The sequence below is a fragment of the Miniopterus schreibersii genome (assembly GCF_964146895.1).
Source record: "Miniopterus schreibersii genome assembly, chromosome: 6".
Lineage (NCBI taxonomy): Eukaryota > Metazoa > Chordata > Mammalia > Chiroptera > Miniopteridae > Miniopterus > Miniopterus schreibersii.
The window spans coordinates 24286092-24303212 of NC_138107.1; the positions used below are offsets into that span (position 1 = coordinate 24286092).

A 17121-nucleotide genomic window follows, 5' to 3' on the forward strand; every position below is an offset into this window, starting at 1 on the left:
ACCTTAAAATTTCAAGCAATAACCATTTTATTATATCTCACAATTTTGAGGGTTGGGATTCAGACTGGGCTTAATTGGGCAATTCTGCATGTGGTGTCCCGTGAGGTTACTTGGTTGGCAGCCAGTCTGGTCTAGGGTGTATAAGACAGCTCTATTCCCATGCCTGGTGCCAAGGGAGGACTTCTAGAAGGCTGGACTCTGCTGGGATCCTCTCCATGTGATCCATGAACTGGGGGGTTGAACAACTTCTTTGAACTGACCCAGGGCTCCAAGAGAACAAGGCAGAAGCTTTCCTTCCTCTCAAAGACTAGGCCTGGGACTGGCATGGCGTCACTTGTTCCATGTTGTTGGTGAAAGTAGTCATAGGCCAGCCCAGATCAAAGGGAGGGCAACTAGATCTCCGCTCTCACTGGGTGGAGTACCAAAGAATTTGCAGCCATCTTCAGTCTCCATAGACTAATGATTAGGTCAGTAATTGTGAAGCATGATATGCAGCAGGTCCTCAAATAACATCGTTTCATTCACCGTCATTTTGTTATAATGTTGATGAGATTCTGTAGGAACTTAATTCTAGTTTATATCAATTAGTCTTTGGTAAAATTGATTTCATTATACATTGTACTTTGATTGTAAGAATGTTGCAATGATAATCTATCTTGATTTATTATTTTGAACATCCCCCTAAAGATCAGTTTTATGTTAGTTTAATCAAATTAGTAGTTTTAACTAATAAAAGATTAGATGCACGAAACATTTTACTTTATTCCTAGGAAAAAGCCTGGAAAACAGAAGCTAATCAAAATGTACAGTGTTGATAGTAATAATAAATATTTACTATTTATTAAGGGCATGCTATTTGTTATGCCTGTTCTATATTTTATTTAAAAGCTACATGAAGTAAGTGTTATTTTCTTCATTTTAGTGGAGAAAGATAGGTATGAAGAGGTTAATTAACTTGTTTAAGATTTGAACTTAAGTTTCTGCAATTACAAGAACTATATACTTTCCACTCTATTGCTCTGCTTTTAGAATTGTTCCACAATAATTGCTTTTACTTTCGTACATGAGATCCTTTGTTAGTAGAAGCAGGAAACCATTTAAGTTTGTCTTGCTCTTTTAGAGGATGAGTATTTTCAAGATGTGCAGTAGGTAACCTCATTAAGGGAGTCTGAGAAAATGAAATATGCTTATATTTTTCCCAGTAGTTTTTAGCCAGGAAGCAGAAGAAAATACTCAAGATTATTTTACAAATTTGAAATAATTAAGCCAATAGCAGTTTACACCAATTAATAAAGTTTCAGACAATTATCGTACATTTTTCAGTGAGAATTCTCTTTCACAATTTAAATTTTGATTATAACTAAATAGATAAATGAAGATTTAGAATATGTGTGACAAATGGATGAATTTTTTTTATTTATTGATTTTTTTTTTTTTTTAAAGAGAGAGGAAGGGGGGTAGAGAAAGAGAGAGAAACACCGATTTGTGGTTCCACTTATTTGTGTATTCACTGTTTGCTTCTTGTATGTCCCCTGACCAGAGATCAAACCAGCAACCTTGGCATATCAGGACGACGCTCTAACCAACTGAGCTACCTGACCAGGGCCATGGATAAACTTTTTAATGCACCAAGGAAAGACAGAATATTACTGAAAGGCTAGAATGCAGTAAATGACAATTTTAGATAGCAGACTGTGATTTGGGATGTACCTGGTTACTTTGGATGAAGGTTTAGAAACACATTGGTTTCCATAGAATTTTATTCATTATTTCTAATCTAAGCAAGACTAGATAAGTCTTTATTTTTTTTTGGCGGGGGGAAGGTATGTTTCAATGAAAGAAAATCTTATTACATTCTTTAATAATCTACCCTAGTTTGTATTCAAGGTCTTGAGATTTTTTTGAGTCTTGACTGTATTTCTAAGGCAGAAGACTTTTGAACAAGTCACGTCTCTGGTAACAAATGTAATCTGTTGTATGACAGTTGAACTGATGTGTGCTTCCTCTGCTTCCCTTACATTTACTTCGTAAGCAGTTAATTGCTTATAAAAACCTGTAGTGTTAATACAAATATTTAAATTGATTTTAGGGAAAGGAGAGAGATTATATTACCCTAGAAGTATTAGCCTTACTTATATGTTGCCTTGTGATTTGTTTAGTTAGAACCCCCAATATTATGACAAACATCTATATGTTTAAAGGTACCTATTTCTTTTTTTAAAAAAAATATCTTTATTGATTTTAGAGAGAGGAAGGGAGAGGGAGAGAGACAGAAACATAAGTGATGAGAGTGTCGTTGATTGGCTTCCTCCTGCATGTCCCCCACTGGGGATCAATCCCCCAACCCAGGTATGTGCCCTGACTGGGAATCGAACTTCGAGCTCCTGGGTCCTAGGTCGATGCTCAACCACCGAGCACACCAGCAGGGCTAAAGGTACCTATTTCTTTATTGCTGTAATAAGTGATTATAAAAGGGCCAAGGTTGGTTAACACACTTGGTCTCTACTTAAGTCTTTCAGATTCAGTCAAAACTGGGCAAAAATGGTACGTTCAGCCTGGCCTGCATAGCTCAGAGGTTGAGCATCTGCCTAGGATCCAGGAGATCCCAGTTCGATTCCCGGTCAGGGCTCATGCCCGGGTTGGGGGCTCGATCCCCAGTGGGGGGCATGCAGGAGGCATCTGATCAATGATGACTCTCTCATCATTGAAGTTTCTGTCTCTCTCTCTCCCTCTCCCTTCTTCTCTCTGAAATCCATAAAGATATATTTAAAAAAAAATATGGTACATGCAATCAATTATGATTATCCTTATTAATGGTAGGGAGAACAGGTGTCTACATTAAGACGTTATTTAATTTCAAATAAGTGTCCATTGAACACATTTGAAATGTATTTTTATATTTAAATTGGAAATTTACTTAAAAATAATGAAAAGACCATCATGAAGATGTGAAATTTCTTTTTCTCCTTTTACTGTATTTCCCTTATCTGTTTCTTGTTCATTGCTGTTTCAGAATCACAGTGTGGCTCAAAAAGTGGTCTAAGACAAGACTACCTTCTCTCAGATATTATCTGCAGTGTGTATTTTGTTGTGTATTTGAGTTTTGAAGGATTTCTCTTATGGAATGGGAAATAAAAGGTAAATTGTCAAGTAGAGAAGTTACTCTCATCAACAGATTATATAAACAAAGCAAATACTAAAGCTTTAATAATCTGGTGTGAGCTCTTAGAGAAATACTTGCTATTGCTAAACCATAATTTAAACACTCTAGAGTGTTGATTATATGTAGTATGTGCTTGACATTCTTTCATATTTTTACCTATGAGACTTCTCATGACATCTAGTTATGTTACATTTTTAGTTTCTTATTTTTATTCTGTTCTTTACCAAAAAGGGACTGAAGTGACAATGTTCAATTGATGACTTTCTCTTGCATTGATTTTTATGTTACATGTTTGTTCAACTCTCTTGCAAAGTGTTATCACTTTGTTTATTGGAGATTACATGGCCTTGTGGGTTGGAAATTTGGTTTCTAAGTCCTACCAATTAACCATAAAACTAAGATAATATCTACCGTGTAGGGTTGTTGGTAGAATTAATTGAAATGGTATAAATAAAATGGTTAGCATATTAACTAGCAGATGCTATGCATGGACTTCAACTTTCATTGACTTTTGAACAATCTACAGATTGACACGCCGAAACTACCTCCTCTGTGCTGTATTTCAGCTCTCATATAACCAGTGAGCAGATGTTTTGAGCCATCACACAGTAGTGAGGTAGCTATCAGCCAGCTAGTGACTCTGTTTCAGTTTGCTGCTATCGTCTTTGTGGTATTTGTGCAATTACGTAAGTATCTTGTAGAGGTTTTCCAGAATGTGTCCTTTAGAAATGGGCCACAGAAGGGCAGGGATGGAGTGATGGTGAGTTGAATAGGCAGTGCTTTGGGCACAGCCTTACTTCAGCCAGAGTATTTTCTTTTTTTCTAATTTCTGCGATATAATATCCTTCCAGGCAAGATTTCCTTTGAAGAAAGATTTTTATTCCTAAAAATACTTTTGAAAATCAGTTTTCTATTGTATTTCTACATTTTATGGAAAAACAGAAAGAAATGCTTAACTAATACTGGTAGTAAGAAACTAAGTTTTTGACTCAGTAGATTTGGATAAATGTGGAATCACTAAGCATGAAAAAAGTGAAGATTCTACAGTGTCACCCTAATACTTTTGGACTTAAGCTAGTCAACAGTATCTTTGATTTTGAAGTAAATGAACAAATGAAAAGGATATGCAAGAAAGCAGTGAACACTTAGAAATCGAAATAAGAAAATACCACTTATAACAACACCCAGAACATGAAATATCTAAGGGATACATTTAATAAAATATGTACAAGTATAAAGAAGATAATAGAAATTATTTGTAATCCCTTTACCCAGAGTTAGTTACATCTTTGCATAAACTTATAGAAAACACATGCTTGAAATCTCTTAAAAGATGAATTTTACTTTGCCTTTACCTAACTATTAATTTACTGTCACCTAGGAGTATTTCACAGGTATCTTTCTATGACAGTAATCATAACTTTCCATAATTTAAAAAGATTTTTACTGACTGCATGATATTTTATTATAAAACAATTCATTTACTTTAAAAAAACTTTTTAACCTTTTAAACACTAAGAAGTATAAACATATCCAGAAAAGTACATAAAACAGAAACATAGTTTAGTAGGTTATTATTAAGTGACCATTAGTCTGTCATTTCATGTGAGGAATAAAGCATTGCTGTTTGACCCTTGAAATGCCTCCTTCTGCCCCTTTTCAACCAGTCTTTTCCTCTCTCCTAGAAGAAACCACTAGTCTGACTTTATGGTAACCACTTCCTTTTGTCCTTTGAGTTGACCATCTGAGCATTCATCCCTAAACCATGTAGTTTTCCGTATTGAAACCTTTATATAAATGGAATAATTGAGTATGTTTTATTCTGTTCCTGGATTGTTATGCTTAGTACATATTTTAGATTATGCATGTTGTGTGAAGTTGTATTATTTTTGTTGCTACGCCATACTCTACACTGAATATACCACACCTTTATTCACTCTGCCTTTGGTATATGTATGAGTTTCCAATTTTTGGCTATTATGAGTAATGTTGTTTTATGCTTATATGAATAATGCTTGTCCATGTTTACTTGTTTCTATAGTATTGGTCTGAGAACTGGAACATTTCCTTGCTTGGAAACTTGTTAGAAATGCCGATTTTTGGGATCCACCACAAACTTAGGAATCAGAAACTCTAGGGGTGGTGCCCACTAATTTGTGTTTTTAACAAGCCTTCTAGGAGATTCTTACAGATGATAAAGTTTGAAATCCATTGCTCTTGGGGAAAGGTTAGCAAATATGGCCCATGGGCCAAATCCTGGCTGATGCCTGTTTTTGTATGTACTGTGAACTAAGACTGGTTTTTACATTTTTATTTTATTTGTTATTTTACTTGTTATTCATTTTATTTTTTATCCCTCCCTTACATTTTTAAATAGTTGAAAAAATTAGAAGAATAGCATTTCTTGGCACAGGAAAAATTATTCGAAGTATAAATTCCCGAGTCCATAAATAAAGTTTTATTTTAACACAGCTGTGTCCATTTGTTTACATAGGCTGTTTTCTTGCTGCAACACAAAACTGTACTTTTTGACAGAGACCTTGGCTTGCAAACCCTAAATATTAACTATTTGCCCTTGTCTAGAAAAAGTTTGCTTGTCTCTGCTTTGGTGTATGTACTGAGAAGTAAAATTGCCAGTTTATGGGGTATATTTACCTTCAAATCTTGAGATAATACCAAATTTTCTAACAGTTACATTGTCAGTAGGTTATGAGAGTTCCCATTGCACTACATTCTTACCTGTATTTTCCAGCTTAATTTTAGTTGTCCCATCAGGACTATAGTAGTATCTTTATTGTGTTATTTTGCTTCCAAAATTGTGAAAAACTTCAAGAATACAGAAAACTGGCAAGAGTCTTATAGTGAATATCCATATTCCCCACCTAGATTTTATAGTTCATTTCACTATGCTTGTTTTTATCAACTGTTATCCATTCCTCTATCCACCCACCTGTCCATTTCAAAATAAGTTGCAGACGTCAGAACACTTTCCACCAAATACCACAGCCTGTGTATCATTAACTAGAGTTCAGTGTTCACCGTTCTCTTTTTATTTAAGGTAACATTTACATGCATTGAAATGCACAGATCTTAAGCATACCTAATTCATGAGTTCTGACAAATGCATAAACTTGTGTAACTTAAACTTATCAAAAGACACAGCACATTACATTGTGAACATTTCCTCATGCTGCTGCATCTCAGTAAATCTTTTCTTGGCCCTCTAAGAGGCAACTGCTACTGAAATCTTTTTCTACCATATTAGTTTCACCTGTTCACTAAAGCTTCATATAAATGGGGTCACATAAGCCTTTTTGTGGCCATATGCTTTCATTTTTCTTGGGTATATACTTAGGAGTGGGATTGCTGAATCATAGGGGCAGATATTTTTAGTCTTATAAGCAACTGCCAGATCTTTGTCCCAAGTGGCTGTACCATTTGCATTGCCACCAACAAATACAGTTCTAGTTCTACACCCTCACCAACATTTCTCCCCCATTTTTAATATTAACCATTCTAATGGCTGTGTAGTGTTATGTCATTGAGGTTTTCACTGATTTTAGTTTGCATTTACCTGGTGATTAAGGAGATTGAGCATCTTTTCATATATTTATTGGCCCTTTGAATTTTATTGTTTTGTAAAGTGCTTGTTCAGGTTTTTTGCATATTTTTCTTGGATTGACTTGGCTATTCTTGACCCTTTGCATATCTATGTACATTTTAGAGCCAACTTGTAAATGTTCTCACACACAGACACAGACATACATAAAAGCTACTGTGATTTTGTTTGAGAATGTGTTGGATCTATAGATCAATTTGAGGAGAATTGGTACATTTATAGTAAATCCTCTGGTGCATGTTTATGGGATATCTGTTACTTAGGTTTTCACCTGTTTCCCTCAGTAAGGTTACAGTTTCTTTGTGGAGGCCTCCTTCATCTTTTGCTAGATTTATTGCTAGGTACTTAATAGTATTAATTCGGTTGTAAATGGTACCTTTTAAAAAATTGTATTATTGAACTTGGCTGCTGGCATATGAAATACGAATGGTTTTTCTATATTTGACTTTATATCCAGAAACCTTGATTAATTACGTCAACAGGTATAAGAGTTTATCTGTGTTTTCTTCCGGCTTTTCTAAGGATATTAATCATTTAGTCTGTGAATATTGACACTTTAGTTTCTTTTTCAATCCTTATACTTATTTTTTGGTGTTCCCTATCTGGTTCTCATTCATGGAGTTTTGTTCCCTGTGTGCTTCATCTTTGTGTACTGGAGATGGTATTTGGAAAGTTATTTGGAAGGCTACACTGAGGCCTAGGAGGATTATATCTTTCTCCATATTCGAGTTTTTATTTGTTTCTTTCATGGGTCTGGGGGCACTGATAGTCCAGGATAACTTTGATTAAATCCATAATCTGAGGTCCCTGGCCCATTAGATAATTGGGAACTGGACTGTAGATCCATGTGATAAACTTCTGGTTCACCCCCACCTAAGTCCTTCTGAGTCCTAGAGAGTAGGGGATAGTTTACCCACTTTGGCAGAGTCTCTTTGAAGCTGCTTTCCTAGAATCAGCAAATATAAAAGTGGACTTTAAAATGACAGGCCTTGATTGTTGGCCTGGCAATTCCTAGGTAACCTATGATGCAGATGGATTGGTCTAAATTACCTAGTCCTCATTAACTGAAACTTGGTGTTTCTTTACAATTCCATTGAGTTTTTAATTCCTGTTCCGGAGGTTTTTTTGTGTTTCTAGAAGTTCTTTGTTTTCTTTCATTTCCTTCCTTTCTTTCTCAAATAACTTTGTATAGTTTTCCCCGCTCATACAGCTGTCATCACACTTGTCTTTTTTTTCTTTACACACCTGTATGCTCTGAGTATATTTTTTTGTTTTTGCTCATGAAGTGATATTTTATGGTGTGTCTTGTTATATAAAACGCAATGTGCTTGACATAGTATTTGAAAATATATTTGTAGGAATCCTTTGAGGCATGCTGTGGATGTACTTTCCTCCAGAGAGGATCTGAGTTTTCTTCTGCCAGGTAGCTGGGCATTTGAACCAGGGACCACCTTAAAACCAGTTCAAGGCTTGTGTTTCTTCTAATGACCCCAGGCATTTGATCAGGAGGGTCTGAAATGAAGTGAAATTAGGTACCCTACTTCATGTGGGCATGACTTTGTATATTAGTCTGTGCTGTAAAGAAGATGCTTTTAAAATTTTCATCAGTGTCTTTTCTTTGATTTCTGTGAGAGGTTGATCTGAAGAACATAGCCTGCTTTACTGACACTTCAATGCCTACCGCAGTTTATTTAACCAAATTACCTGTTGTTGGTCATTTAGATTATTTATTTATTTATTATTTATTATTTTTAAACTTTATTTTTGTTTAAAATATTACAGATGTCTCTTTTTCTCCTCAATGACCCGTTCCACCCCGTCCTACCCCCCTTCCCAGTCCCTCTCCCTACCATTGTCCGTGTTCTTGGGTTGTGCATATATGCATATAAATTCTTTGGTTACTCTCTCCCCCTCCACCCACCCGCCCTCCTCCATCCCTCTGACATTCATCAGTCTCATCTATGCTTCCATGTCATTGAATCTATTCTGTTCATCAGTTTATTAAGCTCTTTAGATTCCACTTATAAGTGAGATCATGTGATGTTTGTCTTTCGCTGCCTGGCTTATTTCACTTAGTATAATTTTCTTTAGGTCCGTCCATACTGTCCCAAAGGGTACGAGATTCTTCTTCTTTACAGCTGCATAGTATCCCATGGTGTAAATGTCCCACAGCTTTTTTATCCACTCATCTACTGATGGGCACTTGGGCTGTTTCCAGATCTTAGCTATTGTAAACTGTGCTGCTATGAACATAGGGGTGCATAAGTTCTTTCTGATTAATGTTTCAGGATTCTTAGGATAGATTTTCTTCTTTTAATAAATAACATTCTGATGTAGAAAAATTGTTTCTCTTTGTGTATTTGTTCTGTTGTTTACTTAAGATTAATCCTAGAAGTAAAGCTGTTAGGGTCTGCATGTTTTAATGCTTTTTAAAAAATATATATCTTTATTGATGTCAGAGAGAGGAAGTGGGGGGAGAGAGATAGAAAACATCAATGATGAGTCATTGATCGGCTACCTCCTGCACGTCCCCTACTGGGGATCGAGGCCGCAACCTGGGCATGTGCCCTGACCAGGAATCGAACTGTGATCTTCTGGATCCTAGGTCGATTCTCAACTGCTGAGCCACGCCCGGCCGGGCTGTTTTTCGATATGTTTTGTCAAAGTGCCCTCTGGAAAGATGGTTCCAACACTGTATATCCTAAATTTTCCCAACTTTTGCCATTTTTAAAGGTAGAAAACAATATGACATTATTATTTTAATTTACCTGTATCATTTTCACTTACATGAATAGTGGCTGTATTTTATTTTATTTATTTTAAATTTTATTTATATGTTTATTTATTTTAATGCTTCTTTATTGTTGAGACCATTACAGATGTCCCCCTTTTATCCCCACCAATCCCCTCCACCCCACATCCATCCCACCCCCAGGCCCTCCCCACACCAATGTCCACAGCCATGGGCCATGCCCATAAACATACAAGTTCTCTGATTAATCTTTCCCCACCCAAACCCCCTCCCCGCCTTCCCTCTGAGATCCCTCAGTTTGTTACAAGCTTCTATGTTACTGGATCCACTTTGTTCATCAGTTTATTTTGTATTATATTCCACATGTAAGCGAGATCATTTGGTACTTGTCCTTCTTCACCTGACTCATTTCACTTAACATAATACTCTCTAGTTCACTCCATGCTGTGCCAAAGGCCAAAAGGTCCTTCCTTTTCACAGCCGCATAGTACTCCATGGTATAAATGTGCCACAGCTTTTTTATCCACTCATCTACTGATGCGCACTTGGGCCGTTTCCAAATTTTAGCTATTGTGAATTGTGGTGCTATGAACATAGGGGTGCATAAGTTCTTTGTGATTGGTGTTTGGGGTTCCTTAGGATATATTCCTAAAAGTGGGATCACTGGGTCAAGTGGCAGATCAATTTTTTTAATCTTTTGAGGAAACTCTATACTGCTTTCCATAGTGGTTGCACCAGTCTGCATTCCCACCAGCAGTGTACTAGGGCCCCCTTTTCTTCACACCCTTGCCAGCACTTGTAGTTCATTGACTTATTGATGGCAGCCATTCTGACAGGTGTGAAGTTGATACCTCATTGTGGTTTTAATTTGCATCTCTCTGATGACTAGTGACATTGAGCATTTTTTCATATGTCTCTTAGCCATCTGTATGTCCTCTTTGGAGAAGTGTCTATTTAGGTCCATTGCCCATTTTTTAATTGGATTGCTTGTCTTCCTTTTATTAAGTTGTATAAGTTCCTTATATATTTTGGATATTAACCCTTTATCTGATGTGTCATTGGCAAATATGTTTTCCCATACAGTGGGCTCCCTTTTTGTTTTGTTGATGGTTTCCTTTGCTGTGCAGAAGCTTTTTATTTTGATGCAGTCCCATTTATTTATTTTCTCCTTAGTTTCTCTTGCCCTAGGAGATGTATCAGCAAACCTATTGCTATGAGATATGTCTGAGATTTTACTGCCTATGTTTTCCTCTAGGATCTTTATGGTTTCATGACTTAATTTAAGTCTTTTATCCATTTTGAATTTACTTTTGTGTATGGTGTAAGTTGGTGGTCCAGTTTCATTTTTTTGCATGTATCTCTCTGATTTTTCCAACACCATTTATTGAAAAGACTGTCTTTACTCCATTGTATGTTCTTGCCTCCTTTGTCAAATATTAATTGACCATAATGGCGTGGGTCAATTTCTGGGTTTTCTGTTCTGTTCCACTGATCAATATGTCTGTTCTTGTGCCAGTACCAGGCTGTTTTGATTACAGTGGCTTTGTAGTATAACTTGATATTTGGTATTGTGATCCCTTCAACTTTGTTTTCCTTTCTCAAGATTGCTGTGGCTATTTGGGTTGTTTTTTGGTTCCAGATAAATTTTCGAAGTGTTTGTTCTAGATCTGTGAAATATGCTGTTGGTATTTTAATAGGGATTGCATTGAATTTATAGATTGCTTTGGGTAATATGGACATTTTAATGATGTTAATTCTTCCAATCCATGAACATGGTATATTTTTCCATTTGTTTATATCTTCCTCTATTTCTTTTTTCAGTGTCCTGTAGTTTTCTGAGTAAAGGTCTTTTACATCTTTGGTTAAGTTTATTCCTAGGTATCTTATTTTTTTAGTTGCAATGGTAAATGGAATTGTTTTTTAGCTTCTGTTTCTGAGAGTTCATTATTTGTGTATACATTTTTGTATTTTACTTTTGGGTTACTAGTACTTATGTACTACTTCCAAGGGGCTTATTGAGAGTAACTCAGATGTCAAATGATGTAAATATTTTCCTCAGTTTGTCATTTATATTTCATCTTAATTTACAGATCTTTTATTTTTCTATAAAGCAGTTTATAATTTTTATCTAGTTAGACCTATCAATCTTTTCTATTTAAAGCCATAATTAGTCTGAGATAATATATTTATAGTTGTTTGTAGCAAAACTAGTATTTTAAGTTTGGAGTTGTTTTATGTGTCTAGGAAATTGAGAAGTAGTTTAATCACTCTTAACTACTAATAAGTATTTTAATAAATTAATGTAACTCTTGAATTCAGATAATGCTTATTTTTAGTCTACATTAACCTGAGCTTTTATTATAATTTCTTTCCTTTTATAGTATAATACTTTCTGTTTTTCTGCTGTTGTTCTTTTGGTATATGTTGTCAGAAATCATCAGAGTAGAAATTTGAAAGTATATTGAATTGAAATTTTAAAAAAATATTTGGCTTTATTAACAACAGTAATGATTTAATAATCATTTTAGGATTGATTTGAAATATCAGTGTTTAAAAAATTTTATAAAAATACAGAATGTTCACCAGAACAGGAAAGTATTGTATTGAAACTGAGTGAAGACTTTTACTTTCTTAAGCGATATAAAATATATTTTCTTTTAGATAAGTAATGAAGAGAAGAATCTCAGGGAAAAGGAGATTATTGCTTCATCTCCGCATTTAAATGAGAGTCTGTTGGAGTCAGTTTATAAGGTATGTAAACTTTAAAATACTTTCTGGGTTTTGTTAAATATATCACATTGAGCTTTATATACGTATTTATTTAACCCATTTCTATAACCTGTTGTCCCTCTCTTGCGATATTTCTTCTTCACCCCACTAAGTGTGCCAGCGTTCCGTGTTGGGCTGTCCTCATATACAGACAACCCTCCTAGCCCTGCCTGGGCTCTGACCCCCTATTGCCAGCCATTCTCTAAAAGGTGTTCTCTGCTCACAATGTTTAGGCTTTTATACTGTGTGCTGGGCTGCCCCCTGCAAAGATACTCCCATTACTCCCTTGTCTGGGTCACTACTCTGCATGGAGGTCTTCCTTGCCATTGTTGGGCTCTGACACCACTCTTAGATTATCTCCTCATGTGAACATGGTCTCATTCCACTTGGGCTCTCACAGTTGCTGTCCTGTGGCAACACCTTCTTTAACCTATCCAGGTTCCAGCATTTTGCATGGGCTGCCTCTGCTGCTCTCTGTCCCTTCTCACATTTAGATTTTCTTATTGTAAATTACATTGCGATGCTTTGCTTGAATCTATTAAATGGTTTTTGGACTAAATAGTTTCAGAAGGGAAAGAGGAGAGAGCTGAAATTCATTTTAAAATTTTACAGCTGTGCCCAGTTGGAGTGGCTCAGCGGATGAGCATCTACCTATGATCTAGGAGATTGTGGTTCTATTCCTGGTCAGGGCACATGCTGGGGTAGTGGGCGGGGGTCGTGCAGGAGGCAGCCAATCAATGACTCTCTAATCATTGATGTTTCTATCTCTCTCTCTCCCTCTCCCTTCCTCTCTCTCAAATCAATAAAGACTTATTTAAAAAAATAAAAAATAAAATTTGACAGCAACAAACTTCCAGTTTCCTTAGAAAAGAATATACTTATCATTATTGGTAAGTGCTGGTAGTTTAAAATCCTGTCTCCACATTAGCTCCCCTTACTGACTTCCCTGTTCCTACCAATTAGGCCATCATTCAATCAGCCTTCCAGACATAGAGTTTGTGAATCAATATTTATCCCTCCCACATCACACATTTCCCATTACTCTGCCTTCATGTTATCTTTTGCTTCGCTTAGGCATTTTTATTTCCATCATGACCACACTAATAAGCTAGAAACATGGACTGTTAGAGCTAAGGAACCCCTAAAGTTCATTTAGATGATCCCTTCCTGCCCTGTCCTGGTTTTATAGGACTGACCACTGAGGTTTAGAAGCATTCATTAAATGTACCAAAGTCAGAAATCTAGTGAGTATCAGAGCTTGGACTAAAGCTCAGGTTTCCAAAGTTCTGTTTCCTTTTCTTGCCTGGATTATTGAAATAAAGCCTCTTACCTCCTCCTCTGATGTGTCCTGTGTGAGTTACGTGTTTGGTGCAGTGCTACACACAACTACCCTGGAGAACTGTTTGACTTTTCATGTGTGTCTGTCTTCTTTTCTCAACTAAGTGATGACCTACTTCAGGACAAGGACTGTGTTGTACTCACAGAATCTGTAAATTAATGAAAACCCCTCTGTGTTAAAAATCACATGATCTGTTTATTGCGTGATGTCATTTGGATATAGGGAAGATTGATGGGCATTATATTTAACCCTTTTCCTAAAACTTGGGCGAATAGGCAATTTGGGGATCCTTTTTTTTTTTTTTTTTTAACCTCATTTTTAAAAAGAAAAACTTGGAGAGTAAAGATGATTTTCACATTTCACTAATATATTCTGATGATACCTTAAAATTTTAGTATCCTTCATAGGACTTTAAAAATGTATGCAGAGTAGTATTTAAAAAAAATTTTATTGGCAGATACTTATTTTTAATAGCAAAACTGAGTGCTTATTATTATTTTCATTTCTTATTGCTGAGATTAGCTTTTGCAGTACATTTCTCTAGAGCAAGATGGAAACACAGACGAAGAAATTTGTATTACTTCACGTGTTGGTAATTTTCAGCCCTGAACATATTGTGTACACATTAGGATTCTACTTGATGCAGAATAAAATGTGCAGTATATCATGAGAGGAATGCAGTATGCCTAGAGGGCTTGAGTTGGGAGTTTGAAATCCTGGGGACTATAATTTGTGAATTCATGAATTAAGTAAAAATAAAGCATTCCAGCTTGACTTTTTTTTTTTCTTCCCAAAACATCTACTCTGAAACAAACACATTTTTGGACTGCCATTTCTTCCTTATGCTAATTGTTTAGTTTTAAGGAGTGTATACTAATCTTTTCCTTCCTCTGATCTACTGGGATTAATGAATTTCTCATAGGAAGAATTTTATTCAGACTTGGTACATGCGAAGACTTAGAAGGATTTCAAAATGACAGGTACTGCTTATTCTCTCTGTTTCACTTTGAATTCAGATCCCTTTTGCTGACGCTCTGGACTTATTCCGAGGAAGGAGAGTCTATTTGGAAGATGGCTTTGCATATGTACCACTTAAGGACATCGTGGCAATCATTCTGAATGAATTTAGAACCAAACTGTCCAAGGCTTTGGCAGTAAGTATTTCTCTTTATTATTATATTTCCATATTCACTTTATTTCCATAGATTCACATTTTCAGTTATGCAGTGGAACCTCAATTCTCGAACTTAATTTGTCCTGGAAGGCTGTTCGAGAGGGAATTTGTTCAAAAACAGAAGCATTTTTTTCCTATTAAAGTAATGTAAGTTGAATTAATCTGTTCCAGACTCCCAAATGATTCCCTTTTGAATGAAGGGTTTAAACCTTTCTTATATACAGTATATGTCTAATGTAATGTTTAATCTATAAATAAACACTTCTTTTCCTAAATTTATCGTACCACCCCCTACTAGCCTTAAAGGAATCACTTTCAGTACTCCTTTCAGGGTATCTTTCAGAAGGTCAGTATGCATCATCTTCACTTTTTCACAAATCATTGCTTCGGAAATGCTGTCACCCCCTAACTGCTTTTCGTTTATCCACATTAACAATTTTTCTACCTATTCAGTTGCCTATGATTGTTTGTTTTGTGAGCACTGTCACATTCTTAGCAACATGCTCTAGCACTCATAATGGCCTCTTTATGTTTTAAAATTGTGCTAATTGTCTATTTTGCCAGCAACAAAAGCAAAAAAAAAATCATGAAAAGCATTCATAGCACAGCTTCCTGAGATGTTAACAACTGGAGGTTTAGCATTAAACTCCTGCATTCTCTCCTTTGTTTGTGGCCTGAAAGACACTTTTTGTCATGTTGAGGTATCAGCATGAAAGGGCTGTCAGGTCAAGAACCGAAATTTTGTTCAACAACCCAGACATTTTTTCTGTGAACAACTTGGTTGAGAACCAAATTGCTCAAGATGGGAGATGTTTGAGAACTGGGGTTTGACTGTATACTCTTGATAGTTTTGTTCTTTACTACTTAAGCAATAAATTAATTTTCGTAATGATATTCAAACTGCATATGATATATTGGTAATTCTAGAACTGCTAGGTTTTTATTTACTTTTACCCATGTTAGTTTTCTTATTTTCCTTTCTCTTAGTAACAGTAATGGAGATGTGATCAATTTTGTGAGTGGCCTCTGTGGGTTTTTCAAGGTTGTGTCTCTCTTCTTGGAGATGGATCTTATATAAGGGCCTCCACATTCGAGTGGCATTTGGTGGATGTAACTCTTATATTTTTTTATTTTATTTTATTTTTAATATATCTTTATTGATTTCAGAGAGAGGAAGGGAGAGGGAGAGAGAGAGATAGAAACATCAATGATGAGAGATTCATTGATAGGCTACAGCCTGCAACGTGGGCATGTGCCCTGACCGGGAATTGAACCCCGATCTCCTGGATCCTAGGTTGATGCTCAACCGCTGAGCCACACCTGGCTGGGCTAGATTTTTGTTCTGAATTCGTATTTTGTGTCAATGGAGGGCAATGTGGAAGAAAGCCTTTATATTAAGTACTAAAACAGTGATATGATAGTGCTGCAGTAAACAGCCCACTGCTGGGTGAAATTGGTGCTAGCTATTTTGAATAAATAACATGATCAGTGCTTTTTAAGAGATTTGTTGAAAGTGTATACTTAAGTGTAACACCTTAAAAATAGACACATTTTGCAGTGTTCCCTTTTAATCCCAGTCTACTTCTTTTTATACTTTTGGGTACTTAATGCAGAAGAGAACTGCAAAGTCATGTGATACTCTTTTAAAGCTATACTAATTATAGTACAAGCATAGGGCAACTTTTCCTTTTGAGTTAAAAATTGTAACTAGTGTAAATAATTTTTATTACTGGCTCTCCTGGGTTAACTAATATGTATAATTCAGCTATATTAGCATTTGGGAAGACTAAAATGGTAACTCTGGTTTTATTTAATAAGGCAGTCTATGAAAATATCTAGCATAATAGGTGTTTAATAACTTAGTATTCTTCCTCCTTCCTTAATTCTATGGTGTGTGTTTTGTTTTTTTTTTAAATTTTTAATCCTCAGCAGTGTTGATTTTTTCTGTAGTTTCTTAACTTTTGACTTACCCTGGACCATAATCTATCTATAGGTAAAGGTAGTATCTTTCAAGCTGTCAGTCTCTGTAGGAGACACACATTTGCCTACTGGTTGGTTAGTCTCCTTGTTTTATTCTTATTTGTTTTGTTCACCCATTTTGTCTGCTGACATTTGGACAGCACTTCTTTATGTAAAATAGCCATATACTTTTTGGGACACTGGGTATCCTTAGCTCGCATTCGCTAAATGCCAATGGTGGCCCCCATTCCCTGTGACAACCAAATGTATCACCTTGTATTTCAGAAAGCTTCTGGAGTGTTGGGAATCATCCTTGGGCTGGTCACAGTGGTTTCTTCCTCCTTTC

General features: G+C 35.9%; 1 protein-coding gene across 4 annotated transcripts in view; it reads left to right on the forward strand.

The window, feature by feature from the left end:
- The window catches only part of PRIM2 (DNA primase subunit 2), a 308489-nt gene that overhangs the window by 103169 nt on the left and 188199 nt on the right, over positions 1 to 17121 (forward strand). For all 4 annotated transcript variants that reach the window (XM_081140094.1, XM_081140095.1, XM_081140096.1 and 1 more), the window contains 2 exons: positions 12196 to 12285; positions 14659 to 14796. In XM_081140094.1, coding sequence (XP_080996220.1) covers positions 12196 to 12285; positions 14659 to 14796 — 228 coding nt within the window. The remainder of the gene's footprint in view (positions 1 to 12195; positions 12286 to 14658; positions 14797 to 17121) is intronic.